The sequence below is a fragment of the Takifugu rubripes genome, chromosome 4 (genome assembly GCF_901000725.2).
Source record: "Takifugu rubripes chromosome 4, fTakRub1.2, whole genome shotgun sequence".
Classification (NCBI taxonomy): domain Eukaryota; kingdom Metazoa; phylum Chordata; class Actinopteri; order Tetraodontiformes; family Tetraodontidae; genus Takifugu; species Takifugu rubripes.
In genome coordinates this window covers 8,087,652-8,108,466 of record NC_042288.1, presented here as the reverse complement: position 1 = coordinate 8,108,466, position 20,815 = coordinate 8,087,652, and the positions used below count along the sequence as shown (strand labels likewise).

The window sequence follows — 20,815 nt, the reverse complement described above, 5'->3', positions numbered from 1 at the left end:
TTATCATTTCACCACATCCATCTAAATCTCTGTCTATATTTGCATTTCCTCATTGCTACTTTATCGCTATTGTGACGCTGAAGCTATATTTTGATTGAACCAGTCGTTTGTGTTTTAATGTGTCCCCGCTTTAAAGATTTCTGGGGCCATTTTCTGTTTATTTGCTGGCATTATTTATTTTCTGCAGACATTTTCGCAGCCTGTTTTGCGTTGACATTCTTTCTTTCTATGGTTATACTGCATCTCACTGTAATTGTTTAGTGCCTCTTAAAGCAATTTGACATCTCCAGTTTAAGCTTAATATTGTATTTGCATCTCCTTGTAGCTGTTGTGTGACATTTTCTTCAGTGAATGTCTTCATGATTTTGCCAGAATTGTAAAAAAAAAAGAAGGAAAAAAAGACACACACAAAGACACGCACAAAAACTCTTGTGTGGTTTCATTTTGACTGAAAATACACAGACTTGGAGAGGTTCTTGACTTGGCCTCAGCTCTGTTGTGCGATTGATGATGAAATGACCTGAAAGATGAGGGACAAAGAGACAGGAAATGACAGTGAAAAGACACAAAAGAGGCAGAAACGGAGACAACTGACAGCTGAGAATGTTATTCCTACATCATCACATTCTTCCATATAGACTAATTTTTCTTCTTTTATAATTTGCCCTTTCTTCTGTCTTTTTTCCTGTTATCCATCCTTTTCTTGGTCTACATCATTAGTTTTTATCTCTGTTTTTGTTTCTGTTGTTCAGATACCCAGTGAAATGAGCCTTAAAATATTTCCCATTAAGACACGAAGAGACTTCTACGAGTGTTTCTTTCTGTGGGTGGGTTGGTAGTTTTGCGCGTGCGTGTGTGTGTGTGTGTGTGTGTACGTGTGTGTGTTTGTGTGTGTGTGTGTGATTCTGACTTTGGCTTTGAAGTTTATTGGGTAAACTAGCCACTTTGGAAAGTAGCCCACCTGTGTTTCATCAGACTTTTTCTGGTCCAAAAATCCTTTGGCAGGCACAAAATCAAAATTGGAAGCTGAAAAATATGTGAATTAAATGGCCACTGCACTGTTGACCAGCCAAGAAAATCCCAGACTCTAGCAGGAACACAAGAAACACCGCCCCATGAAATAACAGTGGCACAAAATGAAGAGAGGATTTCTGATGTGTGTATTGTACAAGTGCACAGAACGCCTCCTTTGAATTCATTTTAAACATTGTCTTAAACTTTGTGACCACTTAATGCTCCCCCCATTATTGTCTTCTTTCTCTTTGGCTATCACTTAAAATTACAATGACTTTTTTTAAAACCCTGAGACAAATCACCACAGTTACAGTCATGGTTGCTATGATACCACTGTACGTTAATGCTCTCTACATATTGTGCCACAGACCAATTATTGTTGCAACATTACCTGGTTCCTGACAGTAGTCAGTAGTAATCAGCATGATAAATGACAGAATGTTTCTTGAGGATAATCAGGTTTTGGCGGTCTGATTAAGCAGGCAGGGAACAGAGGAAGCGCTAAACTGCACCAGACAACAGCAGTTCAATAAAAATGAACTAATTTCTTCGGAAATAGGATTGTACAGCATGAGCTGTTCTCTGGACGTGCGGGTCCACCCATTTAAATTGCAGATGATTCCCATCCTCGCCTTCTTTACAGGACTTTGTGAAATATGCTTACAATTCTGCATCACAAATACTGAGCCAGAGGCACTGCAGTATGTTTGAACTCATGCCTTTAGACTCAGCCCACATGCATGCGCAACCTCCTCCTTTGAGTCGGAGCATGTGGGTGAAGATCTGAAGAAGTTGTCACCCTTTCTAAAAGTATGACCCCCACCTCCCCTCTGCATGCGTAGTCTGAGAGACACGGACCGGCGTCTCTTGTTCGTTAGTGCCTTGACTGAGGACCCTGCGAGCACAAATGGTGAACGAAGTGCAGTACAGAAACAGAAAGAACAGATAAAGTTTGACATTTGAATACATTTACCACAGTTATTTCTTTAAATTGCCATAAATGAATCCCTATAGCTGTCAGACCCACAGTTAATCATTTACATTCCTGGCAACGGTGATGCCTCTGGCACAGATTTACAAAGGTAGACACAGAAGTGTGTTTTATTTTGGAGGACTACTTAAAGCGCGAGGTGCAGCCGGAGTGTCGGTTGAAGCTAATTTTGATGCAGTCTGCTGCCTTGATGTTGTTGATTCTAATTCAAGATCTCGTGCTTCTCTCTGCGTTGGCTGTTTCTTACTGTTTGCCTTTGAGGACATTCTCAGCCCCCCTGCTGCCACACACAAACACACTTTCAGGGCTGGAGTCGGCAACAAAATTCAACAACCGAAGTGAAGCGAGCCCAAAGAATACCCCCCCCCCGCAGCACAGCGTTTTGCATTCATCTGGCCTTTGGAGTCTCGACCAGAGGTGCAGCTGTCAGACAGCAGTCGGAGCCTCTGCCTTTTTTTTGTTGGGTTCCAAGTCTCACACCTCCTCCAGCAGGCTTTGACTCGGCAGCATTATGGAGAATGTGATGGGATGCGGGACATCCTCCTGTGCGTGTGCCGACTTGAAAGTGGCTGAGGTGAACAGAAATGCAGCAGGTCTTTGGGTGAGTGCCGTCTCGGAACACCCGCCAAAGTCTCCAGCGCATCCCTGGATGACCAGACATGAGCAGGTTACCGCGGTGATAAACATCCGCATACCTGCTTTTGCTCTTTTAGTGTCTTTACAAACTTCGAGCTGGCGAATGTAATTAAAATACTTTTCCATGATCAGTCAACATATTCCCTAATGACTCACAAAAAAACAGATGCCTTTCTCCTGTTTTGTCATTAAGGTTTCCATGGATGTAAACATGTGGCCAATCACCTTGTGTTGAAAGCAGACGCTGACATTTTCATCTATCTATCTATCTATCTATCTATCTATCTATCTATCTATCTATCTATCTATCTATCTATCTATCTATCTATCTATCTATCTATCTATCTATCTATCTATCTATCTATCTATCTATCTATCTATAAGCAACAGCACATTATAATACAAATAAGAAAAAAGGGTAATTACTCCAGAGACAATAGCTCCATATAGTGCAATAAAACGTTTATTAGTATTGAAAAGAAAAATGATGACGCAAAGCTGCCCGGCCTCACCATTTTAGGCAATTACATCTATATGGAACAAACAAATCCAGCAACCGTTTCTCTTGGAATTTCCAGGGAGTTTTTTTGTCTTTCGCTCTGCGTAGGAGAAATTTGTAGCGAAGAAGTGAATAATCATTTCTAACAAAAAAATTTGCTATTATTTTAGTGTTCTATTTGAATAAATGCAGCTACTGCAGGTCTTCAATAAAGTCATAGCGACCTCGTCTTTATCGCTTTTATAAAGTATCCACAGCTTCCCTCATGTTTTTACTCTTTTGTTGCAATCTAAGAAATAATTTAACTAGAAGAGAAGCTATCAAGTTGCAAGACATGCTGATCATTATGTTAAATAAACAGCACGAGCTCGGAGGTGGAACGTGAAGATGAGGGAGAAAAAGGGGAAAAAATCCTGTCATTTACTGTAGAGTAGCTGCTCAGTGAGCACTTGATGGCAAAAAAATGAAATATATAAATGAAAAAAAAATCTGCAGAGAAGCTTTACGTCACAAGTCTTCACAGTCCATTCTTATCCAGCTACTTTTATGACACGGAGGAAAAAATCAAATTAGTCATGGGCGACAACTTAGTTTCTGCAAGTGAAATACATTTGATCTGAAGCCGAGCGAGACGCCTTTTCGCCTCACTTTTGTCATGTTTTTGCCCAGAGACAAAAGTAAGATGCAAAACAAAATACAACAAAAGAACCCATTTTTGCTAATTGGATGCAAATGTTACACTTCAAACCACCAACATTTTTAGACCTTTTTGTTATTTATCCAAACGTGTGGCAGGAAACAGAGATATAGCAAAAACGAGAGAATATAGAAACAGTTGTTTCTCCCAGCAGTCACTCGGGGCTAACAACCAAACTAAAATTAGAGCGATGAAATTATTTATAAAAGGATCTTAAAGGATTCAAATGGGATCCAGAGCATTTTCCACCTCATGAACAGGTAAAGCGTCAGCCCAAGGTCACTCTAAAAAGGTTGTTTTACAGTCCAGATTTAAGGTTTTTAACATGGATTTTGGAGGTTTCATTCCACCTACAAGACAAATTCAAACAATTGTTGAAAAGGATAATAAATCTGTTTTGGTTGGGCAAAAGGTTTTGAATTATAATGTGTTTTAATTTGAGTTTACAAAGCTGTGGTTTTAAAGCCATTCAGCTGGCCATGTTTAATGGATGTCCAAACCCATCTTCTGGAGGCTAATGCAACCCAATGAGATCTTTAATGGTATAATGCAAACCAGTGCTGTCTTTCATTATGCAATAATGCAAATGTAATGTTTTGTTGTTTTTCTGTAATACAATAATGCAACATAAATTTGTTACTTAATAGAATTACAGTACTGCAGTAATCACTTGTCTAATCATCTAATGCTGAGTGACGGAAAGGATCCTGACAGTAATGGCCAAGGTAGCGGGATGTATGATGAGGACTTAAACTAGGATGTCTGTGTTTCTGTTTGGCGTTTTCACTGTCTGCCTGTTTGTCTTTATTAATCCTCTGTCACACTTTAAATCCAAGTCCATTCCTGTGCTTCTTATCTCTGGTGCCCTGCCCCCCCCCCCACCGCCCTCAGTCTGGCTCCAAATGGGCGCACAGTTCAAGAAGCTTGATTGTTGGAGACAAAATGGAGGGGACTTATGCAAACTGTGACACACACACACACACACACACACACACACACACACACACACACACACACACACACACACACACACACACACACACACAGAGTGCCCAAACCTCCACTGAAGGTCATGTCACAGATTGAATGTTCACTGGTTTTAAAGATAAATCAATCTTCCATTAACAGTGTTTCTCTCTTACTCTTGCTCACTTTATCTGTTTGTGTGGATGTGTGTGTGTGTGTGTGCAGTCCGACGCAATACATGTGTGCACATGCACAATCCAACATTTCTGCGAATCTGTGTGTAGACTAAATTTAAACTTTTGGATTAAGAGCTCCATGTATCCGTAAATGGCTTTACATAAACGCACGTGTGTGTGTGTGTGTGTGTGTGTGTGTGTGTGTGTGTGTGTGTGTGTGTGTGCTCAGAAACTCAGAGTGCTGATCAATAGTTGTGATTGAAGGGCCCATTAGGCATCGGAAGCCAAAAAGACAGCATTACTCCACATGACAAACTGCATCAGACTGCACACACACACACACACACACACACACACACACACACACACACACACACGAGCACACACACAGTATATGAGAGTTGACAAATTAAAAGCTAGAGTGTGATGAATGTACATTTCCCTCAAATACATTTTATGGCCCACACTTTATACAGTATAACAGCAGTTCAGTCCTCACCTAAAACTCACTTATACAAACAGAGTCTCGGGCATCCTCACAGGCTTTGTTTAAATTTGGCATTCAAAGCTAAGTCTGAGACGAATCATTTAGATCTACGCAAAAGCAACTTTACAGTCGTCTAATTATGAGTCTGCTCATCAATCTGGCTGCAAAAGCAGGTAAGGAACAGGTAAGCTGTGATAAAAACATGCTAATATCCACCTGATGTTTAACATGTTACACACTAATGTACCTTTTATTTCAGTCCCTTTTTCTTTCATTTCTTTGAGCTAAACAATGTGCATCTGTGCCATTTCCACTTCTGACCATTTTGCCTTTTGTGTCTTAATACAGGAGGACGGAGACTCGAGTTTCTACTGCGAGCTGTGTGATAAGCAGTACTTGAGACACCAGCAGTATGACAATCACATCAACTCCTACGACCATCACCACAAGCAGGTAGCTCAGAGCGCCTTAACGAGGCATCCAGGGGGGTCGAGTTTATCCATACGCATGCCTTAAACCTCGCTGACCAAGGTCAGGGATTTGTTATGTCGCAACAACATAATGAGCACTCAGCTCGACGCACATCACAAGAACTGTTTCAGCTCTTCGTTCCTCTGCGAAATTCCACCACTATCATGGCAAAGCTAGCAACGGCTTGTGAGGGCAGGACTTAGAAAAATGCCACTCTGCAAACTCGCTAATGCTATAAAAAAGATGTTTTAGCTGACCAAATGGGGTTTTAGATATTTGCTAAATCACTGCTGATAGCTGAACATACATAAAAACGACCAAGATCACTGTGAGGTATGTTCACACAACCGTGGATGAAACAATAAATATCCTTGTGCGCATATCAGTATCATTAACAGATGAAACAGAAACATTGTGTTGACAGCAATGATTTGACTTGACACACACATTAAAAATGACATTATAGATTATCGATTTGTAGAATTATGTTCTCCCTACCTCCACCTGTTTGTAGTTCCTAGAGCACTTTATGTCACACTTTATACCATTTTCAATCACTCCAAAACCCCACTACTCCACACCTCCTCCACTGACTTCTTCAGGCTAGTCATTTTAGAACTTATAAAATTGAATTTGAAAAAGCTAGAAAAAAAAAAAAAAAACAGTCAGGAAATGCAACCACAAACACCAGGGCGTGTTATCTTTGGTGTTAAAATCAATAGGACACGGCTGCAGAAGCACATATTGTGGCGCTGTCCTCGCCTCTCCCTCTTTTCCTTCTCATTTCCCTCTGAGGTGGCAGAAGTTATTTCTCCACAGGACCTGCAGAAGGGAGAGCGAGAACTTGCAGCTGTTTGGGTGTTTACGAAATTATTGGTGCTGGGAGGAATGAATTTGCTGCAATTATCATTTGTTCAGTTGCTCGTGCTGAAAGAGGCATAATATTGTTTCCTTTGCCGCGTGTCACTGTTATTAGGTTTACTTGAGGATGCAGAGCATTTAGGGCATATTGTTGGATACCTCGGCACTTACAGGAAATAGGTTTTTAGGAATATTCCCCAGCCTCACCCAGGCCTAAGCTGCCTGTCTTTGGCTCCCATTCAGGCGCAGTCTCCTGCTCTTTTCAAAAACGAGGTTTCCACAAAGGCAACGTCATCGATGGCCCGGGCTGGGAAAGTGAAGATCCGTGTGCAGTTTATCCCGTCACTTTAAAAACACTGTTTTTGTTTCTGCTTAAATCCCTAATGTAGTAAACAGTGAGAGCAGGAAGCTGACACATTATTTACGGTTTTAATCCTCCTTCAGGATAAAATGACTATTATCCTAAATGTCCTTTCCCAGCTCTAGTTTCAGAGTATTTACATCTCCATCAGCTTACCTGTGAAATTAACATTTCACGGTTTTCATGCAACAGCTGTCTTTCGTGCTGCCTCTTTATATTTGCAACATATAATTTATGTATTATATTACCTCTTTATACCCCTAACGGTGCTTTCATGGACAGTAACGGGACTGGACATCTTTTGCCCATAAAATCCTAAGCATAATAGTCATCATCTCTGTTTCTAACATTTTACAGCAGTGCTCACTGCAATCATCTAAATACCAATACAAAACACTATTATGTCAATGATGCGTTCATTTAAATGGGCACTTACTGTAGCTACACATTTCTCACTCTGGTGAAAGAAAACTTACACGGCGTCATAAATATGTAATTATTTAGTCATACAGAGTTTCCTCCTAATTTAAACAACTATTTATTCTCTCCTACTTGTAACAGCCTGTGTAATATTACCGTAAGCGGAAAATGTCCAAATGCATCTGGAGCCTGTTTGAACTTCGCAACCTGGCGCAGAACCGTTCGGATCAATGACCCCCAGTGGGACAGAGCCGTGCTTCATTACCTGATCTGCCGCTACAAACCACAGGCCACATGTTCCAGATGTTGTGCTGCAGTCTGAATGGGATTGTGCTATTTTGGGGTCTGCAATGGGTTGTCTGACCGTTAAAGCCAGTGTAACCTGGAGACGGTGTACCTGTGTGTCTTCCCCGCCATGCTGGTGTCTGTCTCTCTGCCTGCCTGCCTGCCTGCCTGCCTGTCCATCCGTCCGTCTGTCTGTGTTTTTTGGTCTGTTTATCTATTTGTCAACCTCTCGGCCTCCCGGGCTGTCTGTCTCTCTGTTGTCATCCCTGTCTTTGATATTAACCCACTGCTATTTTATTGATGTTACTTGTAACACACACATACACACACACACCTGCACACGCATGCACACAGTCTGTATCTCGGACTTGCAGACAGCTTGCAGACAGAGCTCAGTAAGCAAGTTAAGCAGTGATGGACTCTAATAAAGCTGACACTGGATAACTAAGGAAGAACATAAAACCACACATGCACGGCAGATAAATAGGTGCAAAGAGGCACCTTATTTTCTTCTTTAAATTGTTTTCTTTGAAATCAGCTTATGCTCTTGCAATTACCCGCAGTCATAATCAATGTGTTTGCCATTCAGCGCCTCAAAGAGCTGAAACAGAGGGAGTTTTACCGAGCTCTGGCCTGCAGGAGGCAGAGAAGACGCAGGGAGGAGAGGAGGGAGGAGAGAGCGCTGAGGAGCCTCCAGAAGAATGAAGCAAGGCGGTCAGGAGAGTGGTGGGTAGTCCTCTTTTCAAACTACATCCTTCTTAAGTGGAAAGAGGAATATATGAATATTAACAACTTTGTTGAGTACGAACCAACAAACTCTTTTTTGTGAAATGATTCACACTTCTTTTCCATCGAGGCTGTGCTTTCTTAATCTGTCACAAACTGACTTACACTACTTTTTACTTTACTGCAGCTGTTATCAAATGTTATAAAATGTAAAAAGATTCCATTAAATTAAAAAGTGACTCCAAATTGTGTGAAGATAAATAGCACAAATAAACATAAAAGTGAACGATATTTTTTAAAAATCTATTTTTTTTCTATCTGTTGATTTAAAAAAAATATTTTTCTTTATTTCAATGAAAAAAACAAGTTCAATCAAAATATGCAAGGCAGTCTTCAGAGGAATCGCAGAATTAAACAGTTGTACAGATGGTATTCTCAGAACACCAGTTTTTTATCTCTCTCTTTCTCTCTCTCTGTGTTTTTTCTGATTTTATGACTTCTTATCTGGCTGCCCAACAGTATTTGTCTGCATTTTCTTCTCTTAAAAAGCTTAAACGCTAAACAAGCACAGAGATGTGCAGAAACAGGCAACAGGCGCTGTGTATTCTCCCCCGACAGACAAAAAGTCAGTATGAAAGTTCACCTGGCACGCCACCAAAATGAGGGAATCTGGTTCAAGTGCACATGAATGCACCATTTGCGCTCGGTGCTGGAGATGCCCACACAGAACGAAGAACAACAAGCCCAAAAAGTTCCATGATGATGGGATAAAAAAAACAACTATTTTTTGTCTCTTCATTTATTTATTCTCTTTTCTGTTACATTTGCACTTTGCCATGTTGCAATCTGTCTATTAAACATGAATGAAATAGAGTAACTCCAAAACAGGGGAGGTGGGAAAGCTCCCTCCCCAAGATGGTAATAATATACATATAGTGTCCATAATTGAGATAATCAGCATGGCTTTGCTGTTTTCCTGCCCAGTTACAGAGCGCCTTATGTCCTGAGCATTTTTAGATTTGGAAAAATGCAGCATCCCAGCACAAAGAGAGAAGATGGAAAGCGTGGCTAAATTGATTTTGAGCTGGATTTCAGCCCATCTTGACCTCCTCGCTGATCTTCTCTTTCGGCTTCCTTGGATGATTCTGTCCTCTCTTACGGCCTTCATCCTCTCCTCTTGTTTCTTTCACCTTCTCTTTTTATTTGTTCTGGGTCATCCTCCTTTAAGCTCCTTCTGACACACTTCTGGCAGGCCCAAAATGCAGGAAGTGCAGGCTAGTAATCCGTTCAGTGATATTTAATGTATGTATATTAGCTACAAGTCAAAAGAGAGGTTTGCTTCAAATCCAACAAAGCAAGTCATGTCGTTAATAAGTGAAAGAGTCTTTGTAACCTGGTTAAAAGTAGACATCTTTATCTCATTTGTCTATGATGTGTAAGGATCTTCTCTGTGTAAGGATCTTCTCTCTCTCATCCTCTCCTCCCCATCCTCCGCAGTGCTCCAGGATCTGGGCCCATGTTCAGGTCCACAACAGTAGCAGTGGAACCAGTCAGCCAAACAAGAACAACCTCAGTACAGAGCTGGGCTGACATGAATCCAAGTAGCACCACACTGGAAACAAGTAAGCACTTCTGTCAGACTTTTGAATATTTAATGAGCACTTGTCTGTTTTTGCTGATGGAGATATCACTTTAATACTGAGGGATTAACAACCTGCCGCAGTAATACAAAAGTGTCTGAATTAATTTTTTATAAAAGGAATGATGCATTAAAAGCAGATCAAGTGAAAGGCTAGTGTTTAGGGTGCAGGCAACAGGAACAATACATCAAACTTCTGACTAATTGCTCCAGAGACTCATTTGCATGTTAATTTCAGAGTCAAATCAATTATTTTCAATTGAATCGCAGCCATTACTGCAATTGCTGCACTAAACCTGCACAGAGCTTTCACATTTAGCTAAATTTTGTCAGACATATACCTGACTTCTGCAAACAGACTGCTGACCTTTAAAAGCAGCAGGGAAAAAAAGCTATTATATTACTTCAACTAAGAGTATAGAACCTTGCTCTGCTGGGGGGAGACCTGCTATACAAAAGAGACTTTCCAAAGTTTGATGGGAAAATTGGATCAAAATGAACACCTACCCTCTAATATCATTTTACAGCTTTGAATGTATTCAAATATTGTTACTGATGGAAACCTCATTTAATAACAATAAGGAAATTACAGATGGTCTCAGTAATTCTTCGATTATACACATCACCAGAATTTATCAACACATACAGCGGACTGCAGATTTTGATTCGATCACAATAGAATTTGACGGAGCAGCTGCACTATTTAATAAGAGGTTAAAACATTAAGGAGGAAAACAGAGCATCACCTTGAATGACCCTGCGTGTTTTATTGGGTTATTATGAGGCTGAATAATGTGCCGCACCAACGGAAAGACAGGTAATTGTCTGGCAGAATCTTCTGCATTAGAAAGGTTATATAAGTGGATATGACATTTTAGAGGGAAGCCCTTCATCTGAATTCTTGTCCAGGTTTAAAGCCCAGTACACTCTTATTCATGTTGTCTTAAAGTCCATCTCTAACACAAAAGCAACAAAAGAGTAAAAGATGAGAGAAGCTAAATGCATTAGAAAATATGATAAAGGTGTAATCCAAAAAGTGAATGTCATTATTCTATATGCATCTGTATTATTTGTTGTTTTTATAGAGAGATATTTCTGTAGTTTTGCCTTAACCAGGGTCCATGTATTTGTTTCTATTGTCTCTCCCTCCAGCATCTCAAGACTCAACAACCAAGGCCCTCTTTCCTTTGAACCCCGCACTGGAAACCAGACTCTTGTGCAACAGGCCATGGACATACAGGCAAACAGACCCCAATAACGCAAGAGTTACCGAACCCAGCATCCTCACTGGGACCCAAATGGGATACAAGGGCATGAAGGCTGCAGACATTATGCCCTGTACTAGTAAAAATATCAGGAACCCAAACACAAATCCCTCTGCTGAAACTCATGACCTTAACCAAATGACTTGGGCTAATCGTTATTTAAGGCAAACCACTAGTCCCAGTTTCACCCCAGCAACTGTTACAGACACTGCTAATGGCATTATAAAGAAGACAACAACAGCGAGATGCAGTCCGAAAATAACAACCACCACCACTGCAACTGTTTCTAAAACATCAGACATCAGCGTCGAGAGGAGCAAAGACGCACGCGTGACAGGTGGAGGCTCAGAGCTCCAGTCCATCCGCCCCAGACTCCGCCCAGTCTCGTTCTCGCTGCCCAAACGAAGCTGTGTGCTTCTCCACCAATCAGCTGCCATTTTTATCCAAGCCACTCGAAATTCTGGCTTGTTAGAGAAGGAGGAAGGAGTGATGCTGCAAGAACGAATCAAAGATGGTGAAAAGGTGGAAGACCAACAACATAAGTCCCCAGTATCCGCAGATGTGAATAATGAAGACATGGATCACTGGGACATGGGAAAACCGCCCAATTTAGATAGTAAAACTGCAATTCAAGCTACTGAAACTGCAGGCAGAGAGTCTGACGGAATAAGAACAGGAACACAGACTCATTTATGTAATGTGATCAGAGTTGAGGACTCTGTTATTAGTAGGAATGAAGCTCAGTTCTCCTCATGTAATGGTGATGGGACTGGAGACCAAGTCTGCACCAAAAGTGGGACTGAAGCTCATCTTTATTTAAACAGTGGAGTCCCGCAAGAAAACACTCCTGATAATGTTGCCACGGATCGGTCTAAAGATTTAGCATGCAGCGACAACCAGCCTGAGGTGGAAAACCAAACACAGATAATCCCCACCAAGCTAGCAAACGGACTGCAGTTTTCTGTTATGAATCTGCCTGGAAAGATCATTTTTGGTTCTTCGGAAGACTCCAAAGAATCGTCCAGTCACACTCAAGCACCAAATATCTCATCACCATCATCAAATGATGGTAACGAGACCATAACTTTGCCTCCCAGTCGTCCTAAAGAGCCATTTTGCCATGTCCAGAGTCGAGACGGTAGCAGGGTTCTTCTCTGGCCATCAGAGATGGTCAGCTACACCAAAACATCACCTTCCATCTCTTACAGCATCAACCCCCTACTCTATGACTTCAGAGCACATAACAGGGCCAAGGAAGGGGGAACGGACAAGAAAGGAAGGCTAGAGGAAAGGAGCGAGAGAATAAAGCCGTCTGTGATCAAACAAGCCGACAGCCAGCAGAGGCAGGAAGTTATGGAAGGAGGAAGGGAAGGGAAGTTAGATGAAAGAGAGGAAGATAATGAAGGAGGACAAGCAGGAAATCCTATGGAAGTTATAAGCCATTGTAGCAGAAGCGATACAGTTTCCCGCCGCTGTGGCTGCCGTGACGAAAGCACTTTAAAATTGGCTTCAGAAGGCCACCTTGAACTCACACTGGGCCTTCCTGAAATGGTGGGGAGGAGAAGGAGGAAAAGGGGAGGAGTGAGGCGAAAGGGAAGAAGAAAGATGGGAGAAAAGCCCAGAAGAGAAAATAAGATAATAAATAGTCCTTTTCAGAATCTGGAAAAAGGAGAAGCCACAGACAAAGAAGAAAAGAGGGAGGAGGTGATGCTAAGTAATCTCGGAGATCATCGACTAGTAGGTGGCAGAAAAAGGGGGATAAAAGGAGAAGAGAGAAAGATTCAAGGAGATCAGACAGAGCCAGTGAGGGCAGGCAGAAATAACAAAAAGACAGGAGAGCTATTAAGTGATCTTCCCTTAAATCGCTGTAATCTGTGTAACCAGCTGTGTGCACAGGTGAAAAGGGAGGCCAACCACTGTCAATTCCAGCAATCAGACTCCGGGTTGGGCCAGGAACTCAGAACACCCCTCTGCAGGGGTACAGCATGTAACTCAATGATTAGCCCCCGCTCTAGGTCTGTTATACAGATGCCATGCTGCCCCGCAATTACACCTGGCCTGGCTCAGGATGAGATGAGGGAGATAAAGAAAAACACACAAGCAGGGATTGAGGGGGGAAGGTGGAGGGGTGAGCAGCGGAGGAATCTGGGGAAGGCTGCGATAAGAGGCATTCCGAATGCTGAAGAAAGCATGTGCAACCTTGTTATCAGCGGCGTTACTTTTCCCTGCCAAGAAGCAGCAAAACCAGGACAAGAAATTGGTCTCGTTCGTACAACTCACACGGAAACAGCGTGTGATCCAGCGATTAGCCTCATCCCTGCTCCCTTTAGAGGAACAGCAGGCAGTCAGACACAAATAATACCTGCAGGACACAGAGGTCCAACGCGGGACTCGGCCCCATGCTGCACAACAGCACAGACCAGAACACAACTGGAAATTAGATCACTCTGTGCCCACGTCACCCTCACCGGCAACGAGGTTTCAAAAGAAGAAATGCAAAACGGGGCAGTGACAGCCGACACAGGCAAGAGGAAATTGCCAGAGGCCGGGGAAACACCGAGGAAAAAGCGGAAACGTGGAAGGAGACAGGCGAGAAGAATCACCTGTGCTTTGAGGAATTGCGTGCAGCAACAGGAAAGACCTCCTGTTCAGTTGATTACAGAGATCGGTGTAGATGAGGCGTGTATGCAGGACCATGAAAAAGCACTTAAATTAAACAGCAAAGACTCTGCAAAGGTTCTGGAGACTCTAAGTTACGGACCCACGACAGAGCACAGCACCAAAAGAAGCAGGACAGAGGAAAACACTCAGTTTTCTAATGGAACAATAAAAATCAACGATGGGACAACAGTTAACGCGAACGCACCCTTCACCCGTCATGACAGCGAGAGCAACAATATGGATTGCTCCTGTGGCTTAGACTATGTTCCTTTCAGTGCTGAGGGACAGCAGCAAAGTCCTGCCGGCATCACACCAAACAACAGTGATGAAAGTTCTGGGAACTGGAATCCTTCGCGAGACGATCTGCACATCAAAAACAGCAAAGGCTGCACAAGTAAAGATGAGAATCCTCCTGCTCAGAGCAACAACACAGACAGATCTGCGCTGCTACTTTCAAAAGACCTTTCTGCCTGTTCTAAAGACACATGCACGGCGCACAGCCAATATAAAAACAGGCAAAATGACAGCCAGGAAATGTCCAATTCTGTTATTTCTAGTAAAGACAAAAGATACACTATTGGAAAGATTACGCAGATATGTTGTAGTAAAAAAGATCACAGTGGGAGGGATAAAACCAAGAATGAGTGGCATATTGACCAGAGTAGCAACCTTTCTGATTCACCGATTGATTGCAGTGTTATTGATCAAAGGGAGGCAAATGGCCATGATGATATTGACAGTGGACAGTGTGGTAATTCCCACAGTAATCACGCCAGTGATTGCAATCACTGCGCTGATGCCGATCAAAATGCGGCGGAGGAACAGACGAGTGCGCGCAGGAGGCAAGAGACGGAGCAAACAGATGCTGAGAAGGAGCGCAGGAAGGAAGAGGAGAAAGAGAGGGAGAGGCTGAAGGAGAGGCAAGAGGAGTGGGAAAAGACATGGGTGAGGAGAAAAGAAAAGGAAAAGAAGGACAGGGAGAGGAGAAAAGAGAGAGATATTGATCATTATCCAGAAAAAAGGCCCTTTTTCCCTCATACCCACCCTCCCCATTGTATACCCCTCCATTCTCCTTTCCTTCTTCCACCGTCCCTCTCCTCCTCCTCCTCCTCCACAGCCTTCTCTTTCCACCACACCATTGTCCAGCATCACCTCTCTCTTCTTCCTCCACCTTCAGCCCACCTACCTGTGCACCCTTATCCTCATCTTCACCCTTCCTTCTCACCACATCTCTCACCCCTCGCTCTCAACCCAGCTCCTGCTCCTCCTCCGCCACCACCTCCTCCTCCACTTCCACCTGCTTTCTACGCCGCACCCTCCTTCCCTTTCCTCGACGACCCTGGTCCGTATCCCATCCCAGCTGCTTTTCACCCACTGCAGAGTCACCACCCATCTCTGTATCCCCCAGCTTATCCTGCAGTCCTGCCCCTACAGATGTTGTTCTGAAGCTAAACCTTTGGGAGTTCGACCACCCCAGCATTTACTCCGAGCGCCTGAAAGGAAGAGAAGGCCGCTGATTATCTTCATCAATGGAAATCCTGCTAAGAAAGAAAAAGCCTCAGGTGGGCAGCCATTAGAGCTGCGGTGGGGATTCACAGCTGTGCTCGTTTTTCCTCTCAAGAAATCAGCCATTACAGCTTTTTTTTTTTTTTTTTTAAATGCGGTCAATCGTTAATGGTGGGAACCTCAGCCTAGTAAATATTCAGATTTCTAAAATCTGCAAAGATTCTGTTTGCATTTACGACGGTATGAATGGTGTAAGGGGTATTAAGACGGCTTCGGGCAGTCTTATTTCTTCTTTTACATGTTTATTTTGACCTGGGATACAACTAGCAAGGAATAATCAAATTGCTGAAGTCAAATCCTGCTTTATTTTATTCAGCTCCTCTGCTCCTGATGTTGCGTTTTTATTTTGTTTCATGAAAAAGTGACTGATCAAAAAAACAACTCTTAAATTTGGGTGGTTGGAAAAAGAGGGACCCTCGACGGGGGACCCTTTCCTTTCCTTTCCTTTCCTTTCCTTTCCTTTCCTTTCCTTTCCTTTCCTTTCCTTTCCTTTCCTTTCCTTTCCTTTACAGTTTCTATGGAAGATTGAAACAACTTGTCAAAACACTCTTCTTGATCCATTCAGATATTGTAAATGCATCATGCAAAAGTTGAGTCAGAGCTTTGGTTAGATGTGAACAGATAGTTTTCCTCTCATTTTGTCTAACAGAAAAGGGGATTAAGTTCCCCTGAAAGAAACAGAAATTAATTTAGATTCACATTTAGGGAGTACTTTTATGGGTTATATTCAATGTGCCTGGTTACATCTCCCCATCACGCCAACATTTTTGTTACAGGATAAAAAAAATAGTGTCAGTTTAATTAAAAAAGAATGGAAATAGACGCATTTCCAATTACTCCAGAAAGGGCAGTTGCATACTCTTATGGCTCCATCATACTAACTGTGGTGTTGTAATTAACGGGTGCAATCATATTTTTCGACAGTTCATTATGTGTGGGGAGACTGTTGAACATCAGATCGTTGAACTCGAGTGTCTGCTCGTCCCTCCTCGTGTTCCAGACCGCAGATTTCCTACCCATGCTGGACTGAAAATATTCCCGGTGTGGGAGACGGTTGCACTGAGTGATTCATCCACATAAAGATGACGTCGCAGTGATTCAGCTCATCATGTGTCTGCGTGAGAGACAGAATTGGAAGTGAGAGGGGGTGGGGGGGTTAGGATTGTCGGGAAACCACAAGATAACCGTTTTCATTAAGTATGTCGCTTCACGTTGTCATCGGTCCGTCCTTTCTGCTTGTCAGGAAATTTCCACAGAGGGGCAAAATGACAGGGAACCACTCTCTACTTTTCACATAACGGCCGTTTTACTTCCTGCGCAGAAAGTTCCAGGTGTTTCTTTCCAGGTGCACGCCTGTCAGTCAGAACCTTGGGGTTGGGTCTGTGCAGTTCAGAAAAAAAGAAACTGTCTCAATCCCCATTGCGCTCTCAACACTTTAATTCCTAGCTGCAGAAGCACCTCGCAATTAAGATGTGTGATTCTGCTGCATATCTGCAAGGAGAGGCATCAATAGGAGGAGCAACTGCCATCCTGATTAACCAATTATGTCCTCATTTCTCTCACTTCTCTCCAGTGAAATACGTGTGGCTGTAAAGGATCGGGGCGATAGCTTATTACCTTTCGCTATCTCAGTGAATTAATTCTTCAGGTGCAATAGCATCATCATCAGTAGACAACACGCAGCACAGTTTGCGATGCGTCACCGTGTACATTTTTCCATATCCACGCTGTAAAATATTTAGCAATCTCGCCTATAGGTCAGCAGTTGGTAGGCTAACTTCTCCCCACATGATCAATCAGTTGGCTGCGTTGTCATGGCAACATTATCGAGCCTAGGCTTATGCGCATGACTCTTTTGCTTCCTGATGTGTTTATGAATAGAGCTAACAATGTGATACTTCAGACCTTGGACTTCCCGGTGCAAGATTTATTTAAAACCAGTTGCGACGGCTTTCTCTCCCCGTGGCCCAGGACATGGCCACGGGGAGAGAAAGCAGGGACTAAGTCCATATGTTATTTCTGATCTCATTTGTTTTATTTAATTGTAATAAAGCTGTATAAATTAGGGGGGGGGGAAATGCTGTTATTAGATGTATTTTTGTAGAAATACCTCAGTTGAATGAGGCCCAGTTTTTGTATTTGTAATCCAATATTTTAAGCTAGAAACCTAAAATATCCAATTTATTCTCTTGTCAAGCTGTTGTAAATGTTCTTCAACGTCTGTGTAATCAATGAATGTGTTTAAAAGGCTGTTTAAGTTCCCCCAGAAAGCAATTTTGTCGAAGAAATGTCTTGGACCAATTTGTCAAATTTATTTTTGTGTAATCCAATTCCAGCGGACTCATATCCACTGATTTTACGCCTGCATATATTATAGATCTTGTAAATCTATTGAGAAAAAGAAATTCCTCTGAAAATGAAAATAAATCAGAAGAGGTCATATTAGCGTGTCTTGTGGTCATTGCTTCTCCCAGAGAGGGTTCACTTTGGAATGGAATCTTATTAGAGAGATCTGGCTATGCACAACTCTAATCACAACATTACTATCAGGGAACTAAAGCAATTAGGGCAAAAATCTTATAAATGTGAATATTTGAATTTTATATGTATTATATTCATAAGAATATTTGACTCACATTTAATCATGGAAAATGCATTTTGACATGGACAAATTCACATACAGTCCTTCCGTTGATCAGATGTGTGTGTTTTTTGTGCGTTTGTGTGTGTCTGGAAGGCCTTTAGACAGCTGGGATTGTCATTTCCAACGGCTAAATTAGCGTTAAAACCCAACATGTTCAACACCTGAGGCTGTATGTCTCTGGCTTATGCATAATATTTCCAGTCTGTGTGTGTGTGTGTGTGTATGTGCGTGTGTGTGTGTGTGTGTGTGTGTGTGTGTGTGTGTGTGTGTGTGTGTGTGTGTGTGTGTGCACGCGCCAAGTCAAGTTCACTTTATTACTGAATCAACGGTTCTCGTCCATTTGCTGCCATGACCTTTAAAAGCCAAGAAGAAAACCTTCTGACATTAAAACTTGGCCATATAGATTTAGTTCTGTGACATGTGTGTGTGTGTGTGTGTGCATGTGTCTGTGGTACGTGAGTGTATAAGCCCAAGATCTCAACACAACTCAAACTCCTCTCTCCTTGCTCAGTGGGTGGTTCAGCTTCCTCCCGCAACAGCTGATGGACGCCTCAGCTCAAGCAGCCAGTTCCTGTTGAATGAGTTAATAGACTCTACAGCGTGCGAGCAGCAGTGCATTATGGTTCCCTCCTTTCTCCGCTTCCACTGCAGATGCCATTCAGAAAGCACAGAGTCATTCCTATATTATAACACAACACCTTTTTTAAACATTTAAACATTATTTTGCTTTTGACTCTGGTATTCTGTGGCGAAGGTAGAAAAACGCTGAGGTGCACCTTTCACTGGGGATGTATCGTGCTGTAACTTCAGGGAAATGGAGGAGCTGTGTAATCCTCAGGGCATCGTCCCGCTGCCTGAATAGTTGGCGGTTATTCTTTCAGGATGGGCGCACACTTCCACTGCAGGAAGTCAGGACTCTGAAACTCCCCCTCCGAAACCACAGGGAAGCAACGGGAAGCAATAACATTTATTCTGAGGTTTTTGATCACTCCTACTTGGCGCCCCTGTGCAGAAATGGGTCATGGCTGCCGGATCAAACATATACGTAGACATCCGAGTCAGTGGAACCTCTGATGGGCCTTTTCTCACCATGCTGTCAACACGACTCCCCCCGATTTCAAAGCCGACAGTGATTTAGCGCTGAGGAACTAAGTCTGCCACTTTTCTTCTCGTTGATGATGACTGATCATGTCTCGCTTCTCGCTCGGGGACATTGTTTCCTTTTTATTGTTGTACGTGTTTAGGGAAAAACAAAAGGTTGCAGATTGAATGCGTCTCTGACGCACCGCATTACTTACGGTGTAGAAGTGATTCATCATTTGTAATCAGCCCAACAACGGCAGCATTGTCTGTGAGCTCCAACAGCTTAGAAGACCCAACCTGGGATACGCAAGCAGTTGGGAGGGGGAAATACGACAGAACGGGGAGGAGGTGACCCGGAGCAGAGCCTTTGTTCTTATGCCTCCTCATCTGTTTTCTTTTCGGTGGAAAAAGTTTGATCCAAATTACAAATGGTTTCAATTCAAATACAGACTTTCCGGGAGTTTTAGATTGATTTGGAATTGAGCTTAGCCTGCTGACGCAGTTCAGCCATAGGCACAGTCGCATTGCTTAATGTAAGGTTTCTTTCTGGTGCAAGATTTTATGCTCAACATCCTCCGCAGGTTTTTCATGGGTACCTTTGTCCACCATCTATTAAAAGCATCCGCTTCAGCACCGCAGTCAAAAGGGTGCCATGGAGATGGGGAAAATCCCACCATCCATCCAGACTGGACTGTATCCATGTTCGCAATTTGGCTAAATCGCTATAAAGTGTTGACAGGGCAACAGCACAGAGGAAGAGAAGTTTAATCCAGACAGTTAGTGTTGTGATGCCACAGGGGAAACGGTGTAAAATCCCATTTGCTCAGTTTGGAAGTGTATCACTCTATTTTTACAGCAGAACCAGAAAGTGGTCTAAATATTGGTCAAGCAGCAAGAGCAATCCAGCAACGTGGAAAATGTGGCTCCTTCAAGGAACCTGAGATGATGTTCTGGAACTCCGGTTTCTGAGAAGAAGGCTTTTGAGGAGCCCAGTGTTATTATAAAGGGGCTTGAGATGTTCAGGTAATAATAGATTATATTCCTCTTCATTTGCCATTGAAATGCAGTGCAAAAAGTGAAAAATTGAGAGATGTCAATGGATTGTGATAAGCATTAGTTGGCCACATGTTCTTGTTTGTAAAATGTTCTACAAAAATGAGATTAATATAAAATCGGCATGAGAAGAAAACCTTTGGAATGCTCTCTGAAAAAAAGTATTTTTCTGTAAGCGTTTTGCTTTTTTGATATAAATTGGTGTGTGCTTTTCAACGGAGGGTTCTACTTTAGAGAAAATTACTACTCTTATTAATACTCTTATTGTGGACGATGTCAGCAGCATCATAGTCCTTTCATATCATATCACAGTT

The 20,815-nt window shown here is 42.5% G+C and overlaps 1 protein-coding gene across 1 annotated transcript in view; it reads left to right on the top strand.

Annotated features, from left to right (window-relative positions):
- Positions 1 to 18,163, top strand: part of LOC105416345 (uncharacterized) — a 41,265-nt gene extending 23,102 nt beyond the window's left edge. Inside the window, exons 2-5 of the mRNA XM_029835605.1 lie at positions 5,815 to 5,919; positions 8,454 to 8,590; positions 10,088 to 10,212; positions 11,382 to 18,163. Of these exons, the coding sequence (XP_029691465.1) occupies positions 5,815 to 5,919; positions 8,454 to 8,590; positions 10,088 to 10,212; positions 11,382 to 15,601 (4,587 nt within the window). The 3' untranslated portion in view covers positions 15,602 to 18,163. The remainder of the gene's footprint in view (positions 1 to 5,814; positions 5,920 to 8,453; positions 8,591 to 10,087; positions 10,213 to 11,381) is intronic.
- The last annotated feature ends 2,652 nt before the right edge of the window (positions 18,164 to 20,815 follow it).